General features: G+C 37.3%; 1 protein-coding gene across 3 annotated transcripts in view; it reads left to right on the top strand.

Moving 5' to 3' along the window:
* The window catches only part of VPS8 (VPS8 subunit of CORVET complex), a 110496-nt gene that overhangs the window by 4323 nt on the left and 90500 nt on the right, over positions 1-15673 (top strand). For all 3 annotated transcript variants that reach the window (XM_087725595.1, XM_087725593.1, XM_087725594.1), the window contains exons 4-14: positions 257-387; positions 1034-1127; positions 2188-2220; positions 2911-2965; positions 8180-8304; positions 9303-9389; positions 9635-9702; positions 11633-11786; positions 11900-11959; positions 13857-13964; positions 14993-15073. In XM_087725595.1, coding sequence (XP_087581721.1) covers positions 257-387; positions 1034-1127; positions 2188-2220; positions 2911-2965; positions 8180-8304; positions 9303-9389; positions 9635-9702; positions 11633-11786; positions 11900-11959; positions 13857-13964; positions 14993-15073 — 996 coding nt within the window. The remainder of the gene's footprint in view (positions 1-256; positions 388-1033; positions 1128-2187; positions 2221-2910; positions 2966-8179; positions 8305-9302; positions 9390-9634; positions 9703-11632; positions 11787-11899; positions 11960-13856; positions 13965-14992; positions 15074-15673) is intronic.

Raw genomic sequence — 15673 nt, 5'->3', positions numbered from 1 at the left:
CCTTAAAAGATGCACACTAATTTAATAAGGATTGCATTTATTTATGTTTTTTGGTCTGTCTTTTTTCCTCCCAAAATTTACTGTTTCATCAGCAAGTCTTGTATTTCCTGCCTTAACTTCAGCAAGGTGCTTTATGTGTGCCCGGGAAATACAAACATTCCAAAACCTGATACAATCAATGCTATTTTAAATGACACTATAACTGTACTGGTGTATGGATATAGATTTAAACAAAATTATATATGATTTCTTTTAGACTGATGATGAAGAAGAGCCATTTGTTCTTGAGGATCCTTCTCTTCTGAACATTGATAACATTGATACTCATTCATATGATACTTCTTCAGTAGCAAGCTCTGATAGTGGAGATAAATCACACCTAAAAAGGTAACTGTTGGCAGATTAATTCAGTTAGATTCTTTGAGAATCAGAATTGTGGAAATTATGAGTACTGACTTGGATTCTAGATTAGATTATGAGCAACTGTTGCATCATAATTATTCTTTTAAACCGGAGGTGGGTTCCAGCAGGCACTACTGCTGGTTCGCTCATGTGCGCGCTGTCCGTGCACTCTTGATGCCCGCATGCGCTTGATGCCCGCACACACTTGATGCGCACTGTGCACCCATTTGCTGTCCAATTAAAATTGTTCTGCACATGTGCAGAACTGAAAAACAAGATGGTGGTGCCTATAGTGCCGTCCGAAGAACCAGTTTGGGGCCGTGGCAGGCCTGGGTCGCTGACTATTCCAGCAACCCAGGCCGCCAAACCACTACTGGTTCAGCCAAAGTGGTCCGAAACGGTAGGAACCCACCACTGTTTTAAACACACATAGAAGTGCCTGAATATTTTCACCCTCATGTTTGTAACTGTGATTATGTAGGTGTAATTTCAGAGGTATTACAGAGATTCTGTTGTTTCAGCGTGATTTATTTTTTTAAAAACATAGACTCTGTCAAACTGTTGTAGACTATAGTAGTGGTTCATTTTGCAAATAAAATAAAATGCTGTTCTGATTTTATTGTTTATATAGAAAGAAGAAACTCCGTGATTCTTTCTCCATCCATGGCTCAGTTATACGTCTGTCACTTTTGAAGGGTATTTCTACCCAAATAGTATCTGCAGCAGTAAGTTCTTTTTGTCTCTTTCTTTATGCTTGCTCTTTGTGGCAAATGAACATCAATAATACACTAATTTGGAGTAAAATTATTTCCTTTTTACTACAAGTCTTGGGATTTTATAGTCTTACTGTTGTGGCAAAATTGAGCTACTATCAATGGAACAAACAAACTTTACAAAATAAAAAGAAAAGGCAGTTTCATTTACATCATTATTTTTTGTTTGAATGCTTTCCAAAACAGAAGTTATTCCTACAGATTTTAGCAGAGATGTTTTATTGTTACACAACATTCTAGGAAATCTATGCTCAAATAAAGTTATTTCTTCTGCACACTCTATTGTCCTCCTGAAATTGATGGGACTGTAGAGGAGGATTAACTGAATAGTGTAGTTCAAAAAAGCAACATATTTTAATTGGGAGGACAGTAATTTACTTTGTCTAGAATAGCTATGGTTAGATCATGATTCTTAGAAAAGGGGCTGGTTAAGCATTTTCCACCTGCTAGTTGCATGACAAAAGCAATATTTTGACATCTATAAAACCTTCTTTAACCATTGAAGATGGTTTATCTTGCAGGTTTAGGGCTAAAGAAAAAAAAATGAACACTTATATGGTTAGAGAGAGTAGACTTAGAAGGCAAATTGGTAAACCTTTGATAAATTACTTGATATGAGGATATTTTATTTCCATGATAAGCCTCATGATCCTCTAATCCATGAATAATCCAGAAAATTATTTGGGTGTGTTGATTAATATTGCAATAGTTAATGATTTTTTAAATTTCTAATTAGACAACTGCATCAAATACATTGTCCTTATTTTATGTTGCTAAAATAAAGGCTGGAACCAGGAATGATTTTAATGTGAGAGACTTGTTCAGGTTTTTTTCTAGCCTCTGGATTCTTTAGGTATGTATCATTTGTTCCAGACTAGCTGATAGATTTGGGGATTCAGATTAAAAAAACAAAGTGGATCCCGTAAGTCTAAAGTTATATCATTTTAGGTATTCTGCATTTCAAAAATAATTGCTAATCTTCTCACTCTCTGTTTTTTTGTTATTGTTGTAGGCCAAAGTGGATGCAGGTTTACCCACTGCAATTGTAAGTTTGAAAAGAATTTTAGAATGCTTTCTGCTTGATATTTATTTATTTATTCTTTTAATTAATCATTTCTTGAAGAGTGCTTGGATCAGTTCCTGCAGTTTTCTTGGCAAAGTTTTTCAGAAGTGGTTTCCTATTGCCATCTCCTCAGAACTGAGAGAAAGTGAGTGGCTCAAGGTCAATAAACTGGCTTTGTGCATAAGACAGGACTGGAACGGAGTCTCCCAGTTTCTAGCCTGATATCTTAATAACAGTAACAATAGCACTTAGACTTATATACCGCTTTACAGTGCTTTACAGCCCTCTCTAAGCGGTTTACAGAGTCAGCATGTTGCCCGCAACAATCTGGGTCCCCATTTTACCCACCTCGGAAGGATGGAAGGCTGAGTCAACCTTGAGCCTAGTGAAATTTGAACTGCCAAATTGCAGTCAGCAGAATAGCCTGCAGTACTGCACTGTAACCACAGCGCCACCTTAACCACTACATCGAACTGGCTCTCATTTTGGTATACCTAATATAAAGTATCTTTGATTTAGCTGATGTTGAATTTTTACCCTCCTTCCCCCGCCCCAAGATTTGTTGCTTCTAGAATCAGTTCCTTCCTAGTGATGGTTTTTAATTCTCATGAATTCTTTGAACGACATCAAGTATACATTGCTTCTCAATCTAATTGTTTTTGCTTGGTTTAGGCAGCATCGAGTCTTATAGCCGTAGGAACATCCCATGGTCTAGCTTTGATATTTGGTAAGTATGAGTGTCTGCTATGGTAATACTTGAAACTTACTCTGGTTTTGTTTACACAGCACACTGAAGCACAGATAAAATCGTTGTTTTAGCCTTCAGTATGGTTTGCACTGTCTTTAAGGTTAATTTATTGAGTGGTATATCATGCAACTGCAGACAATTGAGATAAATGAGTGAAGTATGCTACAGTTAACTATGGGTAACCATGTCATGGGAACAGAACGTGTGTGTGTGTACATATGTATATATAATTGTATGTGTGTATGTGTGTGTGTGTGTGTGTGTGTATATATATGTATGTATGTGTGTGTGTGTGTGTGTGTGTGTGTGTATATATATATATATTTGTTATATTTATGCTGATAAATAAATAAAGGGAGACTAGTATAGATCTATTTCAAGCTATTTAGCTCTCATCAGCTAGCCACACCCTTACTGGGAATCGAACCTGTGTATGTGTATGTATTTATATATTTTATATATATATAAAACACACACATACATATGTGTATATATATATATGTAGTATTTGTGCTGATAAATAAATAAAGGGAGACTTTATTTATCAGCATAAATACTACACAAATGTAACAAAGGCAACAGTAAAATATTGGGCTTTCTGTCTGGATGGTCTCTTGTGACGAGCCGATGGACAGAGAATGGAAGCAGTTAGCTTCCTCCCATAATTGGGGCATACCAGGGGTTGTGACTATATATATATGTTCTGACCCCCCTCGTCCTACACTAAAGCATGCCGAGACAAAGATACTTCAAAGATTTATTAACACACAGACTAGACCTTGGCAGCAATCCAGCACAGACTAACCTTGGCAGCAATCCAGCCTGCCAAGCTAGCCACGAGAGTTCTCCAGCTCTAGTAAATACGTTGATTCCTGCAACAAGCGTGTGGAACGTCATTCCTTTTATAGTCTTGAGAGGAGCCTAATTACCACCAGCTGAGTTCAATTATCTCCTGTAAATGCATAACTGTTCTTTAGCCCTCCGTTGCCGGGCATCCAGGACCAACTCCCTTGTCTCCTCCCCGCTGCTCCAAGGCTCAGGCGCCTCCTGGTGGCCAACAAGCCTCTCTGCGCCCTGCTCAGAGTTGGAACCCTGTCCAGGGTCCTCCACATCCTCCAGAGCCAACTCATAGGGCCCCTCGCTGTCGGAGTTTGGTGGCAGCTCCAATGGCTCCTGATGGGCCACAACATATACATATACATATACATATACATATACATATACATATACATATACATATACATATACATATACATATACATATACATATACATATACATATACATATACATATACATACATACATACATACATACATACATACATACATATATAAATTAGTATCTGGATCTTGAGTTTAATAGCAAATGCTACATGTAAGTAATACCTTATTAAAAAATTCTTGGTAACCAGGATTAAAAATAGGTGTATGTTGAAATAAGAGGTGGTTTTGAGCCATTGCTTCCATTAGTGACTCTGAAGATGTCTTGTTTGGGGTGCATTATTTTCGTTATCCTACAAATACATTGAAGTCTCCATGCCTCAGAGAAACTTGATTTCAACAGATCTGTTAGTGTCCAGAGATATTTTACTGGAAATAACAGGATATGGTTACTGTCTATTTTTCCCCATAATTATTTTTGGCATTTCTCTTTCAATCTTTTTCCTTATGGACTGAGAAGGCAAAGGTATAGTATGATGCATTTTGCATGTAATCTGCATGAACGCCTTACATTAGTTAAGCAGCAATACAGTAATGTTCTGAAATTAAGGATATTGTAACAGGCTATAAAGGGATGTTATAGATACAGTATATGTGTACTTCTATTTTTTTTCTTCCAGCAATTGGTAGTGAAGCTATTCTAACCATTGTCTGAATTCTGCATTTTTAAACATTTCAACTTCTTTTAGGAATACCTGGTTTAAAACATTCATTGGCAATAAGATGATCTCAAATATTACATCCTCTAATAGCCCGTGTGCTTTAAAAAAAAGGGGGGGTTACTTAGACTTTTCCATCTGAGCCATCCAGAGTGTAATTTTTTTCATAAGAATAAGGAACGAACTATACTTTTTTTCTCAGCCTTATCTTTCAGCCTTCAAATTTGAAATCGTAATAGTTTTTAAACTGTATTTTAACTTATTGGCTAAGTAATCTGATACCCAAAGTTAGTTGCATTTTTATAAAAGCAGATAGTATAGAAAAGAATAATCACAAATATTATTATTTAAAGTTTGTATCAAAGCCACTAGTAAATATTTAGCAATATATTTTAAAAACATATCATGCCGTAGTACAGTGGTTCCCAAACTTGGCAACTTTAAGACTTGTGGTCTTCAACTCCTAGAATTCTCCAAGCAGGTTTGCTGGCTGGAGAATTCTGGGAGTTGAAGTCCACAAGTCTTAAAGTTGCCAAGTTTGGGAACCACTGCCATAGTATATAAAGTCTATAAATGGAAAAAAAAACCTTTTAGTGTTGTGTCTTCCACAAATATCCTGGAAGGGATATATTACAAAAACTCATAGTGGCCAATCACCCTCTCACGTATATGAAAAGTATCCTCTTTAAGAAAAAAACCCCAGTCCCTGTCCAATCCACGTTTCTTCAGCCTCTGAATCAAAACTTTTCTTCACGCCTGGAATCCAGGGACAAACTATTCAAAAAAGAAAATAAAAATTAACTGCAGTCAGATGAGTCCCATTATTTATGCACACAGTACTCATTTCATCCTGAATGTACTTCCTTTCAATATTATTTCAATACCCGCAGTGCGTTTTTGATCAGAATCTGCAAATTGGATAATTGTTTTTTTCATAAGACTAGATGACTAAAGTCTAAGACATTTAACATTTTCTGAGTCAGAGAATCAAATATTTTCTTCTTTCTGTTTCACTTGATCTACTGCAGTCTTCATCAGCTGAGATTCAGTTCTAAAAGGCAAAATCTGAAAAGCAGGGTCTTTTAAAGTAGGAAGCAATTCTACAGAATTTTCTTTCTTTCCCAGTAGCTCTCTTATAGACCAGAAATGCATTTAGATTTTTCTATAGAAGCTTCTGTGGCTTCAGGAGCAGCTATTACAGAGTCCCTACGGGAGTGGGCGGCATATAAATTCTAATAAACTTGAAACTTTTAACATAACGGAAGGAGTAAGAATTCCTGATTTTGCCTGCCTTCTCAACTTTGCAGCTGTAATTTATCACTACAGAACAATAATTTAAACCAAGAAAAAATGAGATAAATTAAAAGGAATCAAAAGTTGAAGAAATAGCTTCTTGTAGAGAATTTAGAATTATAAATAAAAATAAATTTGTTATTTGTAGCTTTTTAATTGTAACTTACCACAGATCTTCCATGATGTAGATGTCAATATTGGCAATTTATATCTTTATAACCCTAAAAAAAGCTCTGATGTATACTTTATAAAGCAGGTAGAGACTAAAATGTATCTCTTGTGTAATGATTGTGAGCATGTAAGACTTGTGTGTGGTGTATCTAATTTGTGATGGTTGAAGTGTTTTATCTTTTAACAGTGTAAATTGCCCTCAATTCTTTTAATTACATTTTGGTGTTAGTAATTACAGGAGCTGATTGTAAGGTAACACACCTGCAGTGCTCCTGTTCAATCAGCTTGTATTCTCCTGTGGATTTATTTTTGTCTGATGATGGTGTCATTTTAGATTTAAATATTAAGCCCTGTATATGCATGCCTGATCTTTATTGAGTCTAAAGTCCACAGTGTTGCACATAAATAATGCATTAGTAAAGCTTTTTATGATACTTCATCGTTCATGCAATTTCATTGATAAAGTTGGATACCTCTAACATGGTTTCTAGGTTGATGGCAAGTTTAGAAAGATACTTTAACTTTAAGATTGAAAGAGATTAGACATTAGAACAATATATCTGATGGGCACTATAATTGATGATTTTAAAAAAATATGCAGCAGATCCAGGAAAAACAAGTTACTCTCCACCTTCTTCCCCATCTGTCTCCCTACTGAGTGGCTCCCAGGATGACTGGAGCAATTGTCATCCAAAATTACTTTTGAAGCTCAATTGAAATGTATTTAAAAACAATTTCATGCAAAACTGTCTAGAGATGATCATCTACTGTTTTGCTTCTGACCTATAGCTGTTAATTAATCTCATATCAAAAGATGGATTTTTCAAAAATGTTTGAATTACTGCCTCTATTAAAAGGCTAGGATTATTTTCTCTCTCACTGATTTATATATTCTTTTTATAGCTTTTTATGGATAGCTTTCATCTTTACAGAGTATAATGGGGGTGGGAGGGATGGTTCGTTCTCCAGGCTTGGGGGTTGATTTCCTAACGTTACCAGGCTAGATAACGTCTTCAGTGAAGTTTAGGGGATGTCAGTATCAGTGTTCTTCTGTTTACCTAGCCTGGTAACAGAACGTTTGTAAGCTCAGAGGACCAACCTTCACCTTCATCCTACGCCCGAGCTACACATATAGAGCCACTATTACAAACCATGTACAATATTTGCTCTCACTTTTTATCTTCCACAAAAGCTTCTTTCACCTTAAAGTTCATGCCCAGTTTACACATCTCTAGAAACTATGATTATGCAAGCCAGAAAAGTAAAGAGAAATTGTGAAAGCTTATAGGGTATGGTCAAAATTTTGACGGTTGCTTTATCACTTTGCTCCTAGGAGCCTATTTGACCAATAGAGCAAAGGGTGAAAGACAGATTGAAGGAAGGACTTCACATGCTGCTCGTATGCCTGTTTCTAACCTGGCCTATTGTTGATGAAATTAGCTTCTGTTTTCACAAGGCAGACTCTCTTGCTTCCCTTTCTTCAAGATGCAGTTTAGACAGAAGCAGAACTCTTATACTCTCTACCAACCAAGACATTTATGTGATGAACATTTTTTAATACAATTGCCTTGGATGGAGAATCTGAGCTTAGCCCTATTATCAGTGGGACTCTGCTATTCAGTTTCTCAGTATTCTTCCAGCACCCTCCTTGTGTTTAACAGCACTTCTTGTTATTCCTGGTGAATTCAAATTTGCAACAACAAAGTGTGATTTGAATAATTGAGCATGTCTTTAAACTAAGCCAATTAAATTGATGTGGATTTATTATTTTCTAAGTTTGAAATGTCAATTGATTACATATCTTGTGATTCTTTCCTTCCTGTTAAATAAATTTTATGTTCTGTTTAGACCCTAACCAGGCTCTTCGACTTTGCCTGGGCAATACTGCTGTTGGTGCACAGTATGGGGCTATATCTGCTCTTAGCATCAACAATGACTGTTCGAGACTTCTGTGTGGCTTTGCAAAAGGACAGGTAATAATTTATATGCAATACACTTAAACAGATACACAGTCTCAGATAAATGTGCAAAGGATTACAGAGTCAATTTGATTGTAGAGAAGGATGATTTCCAATACATAGTTTGTCATTCACCAACATTTGAAAAGTGCTTCCCACTGTTCTTAGAGTCCTAGTGGACAACCATTTAAATATGAGCCAGCAGTGTGCAGCAGCTGCCAAAAAAGCCAACACAGTTCTAGGCTGCATAAATAGAGGGATAGAATCAAGATCACGTGAAGTGTTAATACCACTCTATAATGCCTTGGTAAGGCCACACTTGGAATTCAGTTCCGGTCGCCACAATGTAGGAAAAATGTGGAGACTCTCGAAAGAGTGCAGAGAAGAGCAACAAAGATGATTAGGGGACTGGAGACTAAAACACATGAAGAACGGTTGAAGGAACTGGGTATGTCTAGTTTAATAGAAAGAAGGACTAGGGGAAACGTGATAGCAGTGTTCCAATATCTCAGGGGTTGCCACAAAGAAGAGGGAGTCAAACTATTTTCCAAGGCACCTGAGTGTAGAACAAGAAGCAATGGGTGGAAACTAATCAAGGAGAGAAGCAACTTAGAACTGAGGATAAATTTCATGACAGTTAGAACAATTAATCAGTGGAACAGCTTGCCTCTAGAAGTTGTGAATGCCACAATACTGGAAGTCTTTAAGAAGATGTTGGATAGCCATCTGTCTGAAATGGTATAGGGTTTCCTGCCTAGGAAGGGGGTTGGACAAGAAGATCTCCAAGGTCCCTTCCAATTCTGCTATTATATTGTATTGTATTGTTCTTTCTATTGTATCTATCATATACTTTATTATAGAATTCTCTGAAAAGAAATAAAACAGATGATTTCATTCAGTAATTCCTAATTTCATTAGTTTCATCCCTAGATGGCTTAAAAGATGTCTTATAGTTTTCATATCTTAATAATAATTAGTTATATTACAGAAAGTTAATAATATTTTGCTTACAGATTACAATGTGGGATCTGGCCAGTGGAAAACTGTTACGATCAATAATAGATGCACATCCTCCAGGAACTGCAATTTTGCACATTAAGGTAATTGTTCTGTCTTGTAAACTATATATGTAGCATTAAAAAGGTTACAGAGATTAGGCTATTTTGACTGAAATAAGTTGCGTTCGGTTACAAGAGCTGATTTAGTTCTAATTTGAGGATGAATTCTATCATTGTACTTGGCATCACAGGTACACGCTTAGTATAAGGGAAAAGTCACATTGGGAGAAATGGAAGGAAAATAAGTAAGCTTTATAAAGAATTGAGGACAATAATATTTTCTTTAGTTTACAGATGATCCAACTCTCGCAATCTGCAATGACAGTGGTGGTTCTGTATTTGAACTGTCATTCAAGTAAGAATAACTGATTTTATTATAACATTATTTAGTTATCTATTAGATTTAGCCCTCTAACTCAACAGTGACTATTGGCAATGTACACAACCATGATCCTTGAAAATAAAACAAAAGTGGAAACGGAAGAGAACAAATATATTCCATAGCAAACTACATAATACAATCTGGGTGGAGATAACTCGACCTATTTCAGACATTGAGGAAGAAACTAGATTTTTAAAGTTCACTGAAGGGTCAAGACAGTTCAAATCTCTTTGGAGATGGTTGCACTAGTGGTGCTCTTAGAGCAGTGTTTCTCAACCTTGGCAACTTGAAGATGTCCGGACTTCAACTCCCAGAATTCCCCAGCCAGCATTCGCTGGCTGGGGAATTCTGGGAGTTGAAGTCCAGACATCTTCAAGTTGCTAAGGTTGAGAAACACTGTCTTAGAGAGAAGGCATGCTCCTTGAGTCCCATCGGATGGCATTTTCTTGGTGCCCCTGACACTGATGTACAGGGAGAGGCTACACAGGGGCAATCTGATCCAAGGCACTTGCAAAAACCCTTTCTAAGCAGAAATTAAAAGTCTCACTCAGTCTGCTTGTCGAGCCCTCAGGAAAATCCCAAAACTTCCTCTGAAATCTTCAGATCTTGGGATGGACTGATCTAATAGATCTCTGAAGGGGAACGGTACATTTGTATGAAAACAGTCTGAAAAGTAAAGCAGAGAATAACCATGACCAAAGACGGATGACCTTCACCTTCAAATTGTGTCACAATTGCTCTAAGATTAAAAAAAAAGAGAGAGAGAAAAACCCCAGATCTAATCTGTGATTGCTTCTGTGAGCCAGGCCCTTGACGACTTGGCTCAGATCCATGGTTGCCATGGCAGCCACGGACTCCTGAGCCACTCCAGTTTGTATGTCACATGAGGGCAAGTTAAAATCTCCAGATTGCCAACCCAGTGACAGGCAAGCATCTCAGGCAGGCAAGTCAGGATGCAAAGGGAAGGCTGGTACAACATCAACAAAACCAGTTGCTTCCTAGAGCCCAACTTTAGCCATTGGGTCTCACATCTGGCTGTCCAGTTGCCTTTTGAAAAAGCACCTTTGGGACACCATGACCTGGATGACTGAGAATCTCCGTAGAAATTTAAATTTTAATTGCAGTTTGTATATTATTTGTCAAAATAATGCTTCCTTTGCTACTTTTATTTTTCTCAATAATTATTTACTGTATCGTTCATAGGATTATATGTAGTGCTATCAGAACTGTATAAAAAAATAACTGCAGACAGAAAAATTATCATATTAATTGCAGGACTCAGACACAATATTTCTATCACTCCTGGGATCATATCTACCCTATTTAAATTGTATGTGTGAAGTTTCCAATGGATGACCTAATTAATTTACGAGCCTCGAGACAAAGTTCAAAAGAAATCCATTCATTTGTTAGGATCAACATTTTGGCATGTTCTTCTGTAGAGCCGAAAGTGATTTCTGCTTAATTGCGCTTGAACTTTACCTCCTGTATCCCCTCCCTTCTGTCTGAATCATAAATCACATTCACCAACAAGATGCTATGCCAGGCTATGTACATGCGCATTTCACACATCAGCTGTAGGAATATGAGATCTGACTCTGGCAAAAGGTATGCATGGAATTCTACTCCCTTTTCTATGTCGACTTGATAATAGTCTTGGAAATGCTTTACAAGTTGACATCCGGCTCCCCTCACTTCCTGAAAACAACCTGTGTTAAACAAAACAATTTGAGTACAGGTGTATAACTTAGGGAGGTATCCCTCCCCCAGGCTTGCTTGGATTTTCTGCATGGAATTTTGCTATAAGTTGACAGTTTGGCTTATACATTTTTTAAAATAATGCTACATTTAAATAAGTTGCTGTATGACATGTACCTAAATTGTCCCATTTTCTGTGATTCAGGAGAGTCATGGGTGTGAGAACATGTGAATCTCGCTGTCTGTTCAGTGGTTCGAAGGGAGAGGTTTGCTGCATTGAGCCTTTACATGCAAAGGCTGAACTGAGAGACCATCCTATCACCCAATATTCTCTGCTAGCTATGGCTTCCTTAACAAAGGTAACCTACCTTCCATAAACACCCGGTTTAAAAACGAATATTTGAAAAAGATTGTAAAATGCAGACGTTAAGGATGATTTTTACATTATTATTATTGCTATTATTAACTTCAGATTCTTGTGATTGGATTGAAGCCATCTTTGAAAGTGTGGATGACATTCCCGTATGGTCGTGTGAGTAATTCTGTTAATTTTTTTGCTTGTTTTTAAATATTTATACTCCTATTCTCCCAAGAATGATAAATATTTAGTTACAAACACCAATAATTCTCGACTTGCAACAGTTCATTTAGTGACTGTTCAAAGTTACAACCCCACTGGAAAGAGTGACTTATGACCGTTTTACACACAACCATTGCAGCTTCCTTGTGGTCATGTGATCAAAATTCAGACCCTTGACAATTGACTCCTATTTCTGACAGTTGTAGTGTCTCAGGATCATTTAATCACCTTTGTGACTTTCTGATGAGCAAAGTCAATGGGGAAACCAGATTCACTTAACAACTGTGTTGCTAACTTAACAACTGCAGTGATTCACTTAACAACTGTGGCAGGAAAAGTTGTAAAATGGGGCAAATTCACTTAAAAGCTATCTCACTTAGCAACAGAACTTTTGGGTTGTAAGTCAAGGTCTACCTGTAAACATTTAAAGAGTGAAAGCTTCCATTAATATGAAGCATAAAATTCAGCAACTGTGAAGTATGCAGCAATAAAAATGATTTTAAAAATAGCTCAGATAAGATTTTTACCATCTTTTTAAAAAATACTGAAAGTGAAAAGGGAATTTCAGCACTTAAGTGAAGTCATTATTATTTCAGGAAAAGTAGCTTGGAAATCTAGCTGTTTTCTGAAGGTTTAATAAAATAATACTATTATAGAACTGGCATATATAAAGAACAGAGCTTGCAGGCTTGGGAAATGACTGGAGCCTAAAGTTTCTAAACATTCAGAAAAGCCAGTCTATATTAAATTGTACTGATCCTTCCACTACAAGATTCTTTTTCTAGTATGTGTTTGATTTATATTGTATGCCAATACAATATATTATTTGATTTATATGAACATCATTTATGTGTCTGTCCTGTCCTGAGATTAGCTTGATCATGTGCTAGATCTAATTTGAATCGGTTACTAGGGCCAACTGAGATTGGATCTTGCAACATTATCTTAGAACATGTATATTTGCCTTCATTCATGATCATGTGCTGCTAAGCATACCTAAATTAATTGAAATTGGTGGGATTAGAACAGTGATGGTGGATCTTTTTCTTATGGTATGCCAAAATTGTCCGCGCACATGCTACCAATTCTCCCCTGCCAGCTGTGCATTTGCGTGTGACCTCTCTCCAGGCTCTGGAAGCTTTCCTGAAACCTGGGGAAGGGCAAAAATGGCCTCCCTTGTCAGTGGTGGAATTCAGCCACTTCAGGAGAACTGGTTGTTAACTTTCTGAGCAGTTTGGTGAACTGGTTGCTGGAAGAAATCACTAGGGCAGAGAACCGGTTGTTAAATTATTTGAATCCCACCACTGCCCCCGGTCCACCGGAGGCCCTCTAGAAACCAAAAATTGATTATTTCTGAACTTCCGGTTGACTTTTTGGGGCTGTTTTTTGCCCTCACCAGCCTCCGGAGGCTTTCCTGAACACTGGGGAGGGCGAAAAACGGCCCCAATGGGCCAACCAGAAGTTTGTTCCCGAATTTCCGGTTGGCCCATTGAGCTTGTTTTTCACCCTCCCCAGCCTGTGGAGGTTTTCCTGAAGCCCAGGGAGGGCGAAAATGGTCTCCCCCAGCCCTCTGGAAGGCTGAAAATCAGCTGGCTGGCTGGGGTGCCAGCAAATATGGCTCTGTGTGCCACCATCATGGGATTTCTTCTGATGTGTTTGAGCTAATAATGTTTTAAATTGCTAACTAAGCATATCTCTATAAAAGTTAAAATCTAAGATATTATATACTTTACTCTTCCATTTTACTCTCAAGAAGATCTTACATTTTATCCATGTGGCATTTTTTTTATTTCTTCTGTGGTGGTAACAATATAATATTTCCTCTCCTCCTGCCTTTTTTTTTTTTAAGATGGAACCATCTAGTGTTCCACTGCTTGCCTGGTATTTTGTTGCTGCTCAAACTTCTGTGAATCCAGTGCTTGCTTTCTGTCGAGGAGATGTGGTCCATTTCCTTCTGGTAAGGCTCAGACTATTCCTAAAGTTTGAAATTGGCTTTTGTAAATTTCTTCCCTTAAACAGAGGTCTTCAAACTTGGGTTAGGGTTAGGGTTAGAATTCTGGGAGTTTGTTAGGAATATGATCTAACGGTTAGGTTGGCTATATATAAATCATATAGCAATGCTGTAACTGTTTCTTTAAATTATACTATAAAATGTGATTGGTTGCTGTTTTCCTCAATCGGCCATAAGAGGGAGCCAGAATGACTGTTAGCTCTCTGTTCGTTAGATGCTGGGCTGAACTGATCTGAGTGCCGTAAGCTATTGTACGTTTTGCAACTGTTAGCAAACTTTGTGTACCGAACTGATTATATGATACTGGACTATGTTATTTGGATTATCCCTTAACTGAAAGACGTTGATGACTGACTGTCTTATCCGTGTATGACTTGGACTGTTTGATGGACTCTGATACCTCTAATTTCCACGAAAGTAAAATCCTATTTAAACTGCAGTGTCTCTGTATGCTGGTTTGTGTGTTCTCCAACACAACTCTCACAACGCTTCGCTGAATGTACTTGCTCTCCAACGGGGAGCTTACCTAACAGAGTTGAAATCCACAAGTCTTCAAGTTGTCAAGTTTGAAGAGCTGTGCCTTAAAATTAATGAAAAATATTTTATTGCACTTGGCTCCTGAGTTGGAAATGGCTGTATTTTTAAATGAATGTTCATATGTGATAGTTTTGTTGCAAATTAGAATGATCCTATTATTAACAAAGGTTATTGCAAACCATAAGATTGGTCCGTAGTGATATTCATGCCAAAATGCCTAGAACAATTGTTTTCTAGATGATTCAGAGTTTGCACTACAATTTATATTTGTCTTTTTTTCCATTATGTAAATATACTAAGTACAGTATAAATATCTTCAAATATATTGTAACTTGTAAGTATTGCTTGCAAAGATTAGTAAGTTACAAACGTAATACTAAAGAATCTTTATTTGCAAGGGAGATATCAAAGAATAATGGGATAAACTTCTCCATTAGGTAAAAAGAGATGAATCTGGAGCAATACATGTTACAAAGCAGAAGCAGCTACACTTGCATTATGATTTAATCAATTTTACAGTAAGTATTCAAATTTTATACTTAATTAGAAAATACCAGTATTTTCTAGTTTCAAAGAAGGGCTGTACAGCATATCTCAAATTAAAGCAACTTGAGATGTCTGTAAAAATCAGACAAAGGACTTTTATTTGTTTCCTGAATAATTATTTAATAATAAATGCAATTTTGGATACATTTTTACACCATTTTTCCTGTGTTTCCAAAGTCTACTTGGCAGCAAAATAACAATTTCTTATGTTCTTTATAGTAATAGAAAAGAAAAAAATATATTTTGTACAAAGTCTAGAAAGAAATATGAATATGAACCGATTAGGTGGTTCCACCCCAGGCGCCTGATGGACCCTGTGGGATTTCAGACGGCGCTTGGTGTAATACCTGACACTCTCGTCCACAGTCCAGTGGAGACCTTGATTGCTGCTTGGAATTCAGCAGCGGCAGGGGCTCTAAACCGGATTGCGCCTTTATGGCCTCTCCGAGGTAGCGGATCCAGGAGGGCTCCTTGGTTTACCGAGGAACTCCGGGAGATGAAGCGCCAAAAGAGACGTCTAGAGCGCCGCTGGAGGGCCAGTAATTCTGAGTCAGACCGAGCACTGATGAGAG

Source organism: Thamnophis sirtalis, unplaced genomic scaffold (assembly GCF_051295495.1).
Source record: "Thamnophis sirtalis isolate CommonGarterSnake01/CBP01778 unplaced genomic scaffold, rThaSir2_p1.2 scaffold_11, whole genome shotgun sequence".
In the NCBI taxonomy this organism is placed as follows: Eukaryota; Metazoa; Chordata; class Lepidosauria; order Squamata; family Natricidae; genus Thamnophis; species Thamnophis sirtalis.
The sequence above is the reverse complement of the archived record's forward strand: the minus strand, read 5'-3'. Positions and strand labels throughout refer to the sequence as shown.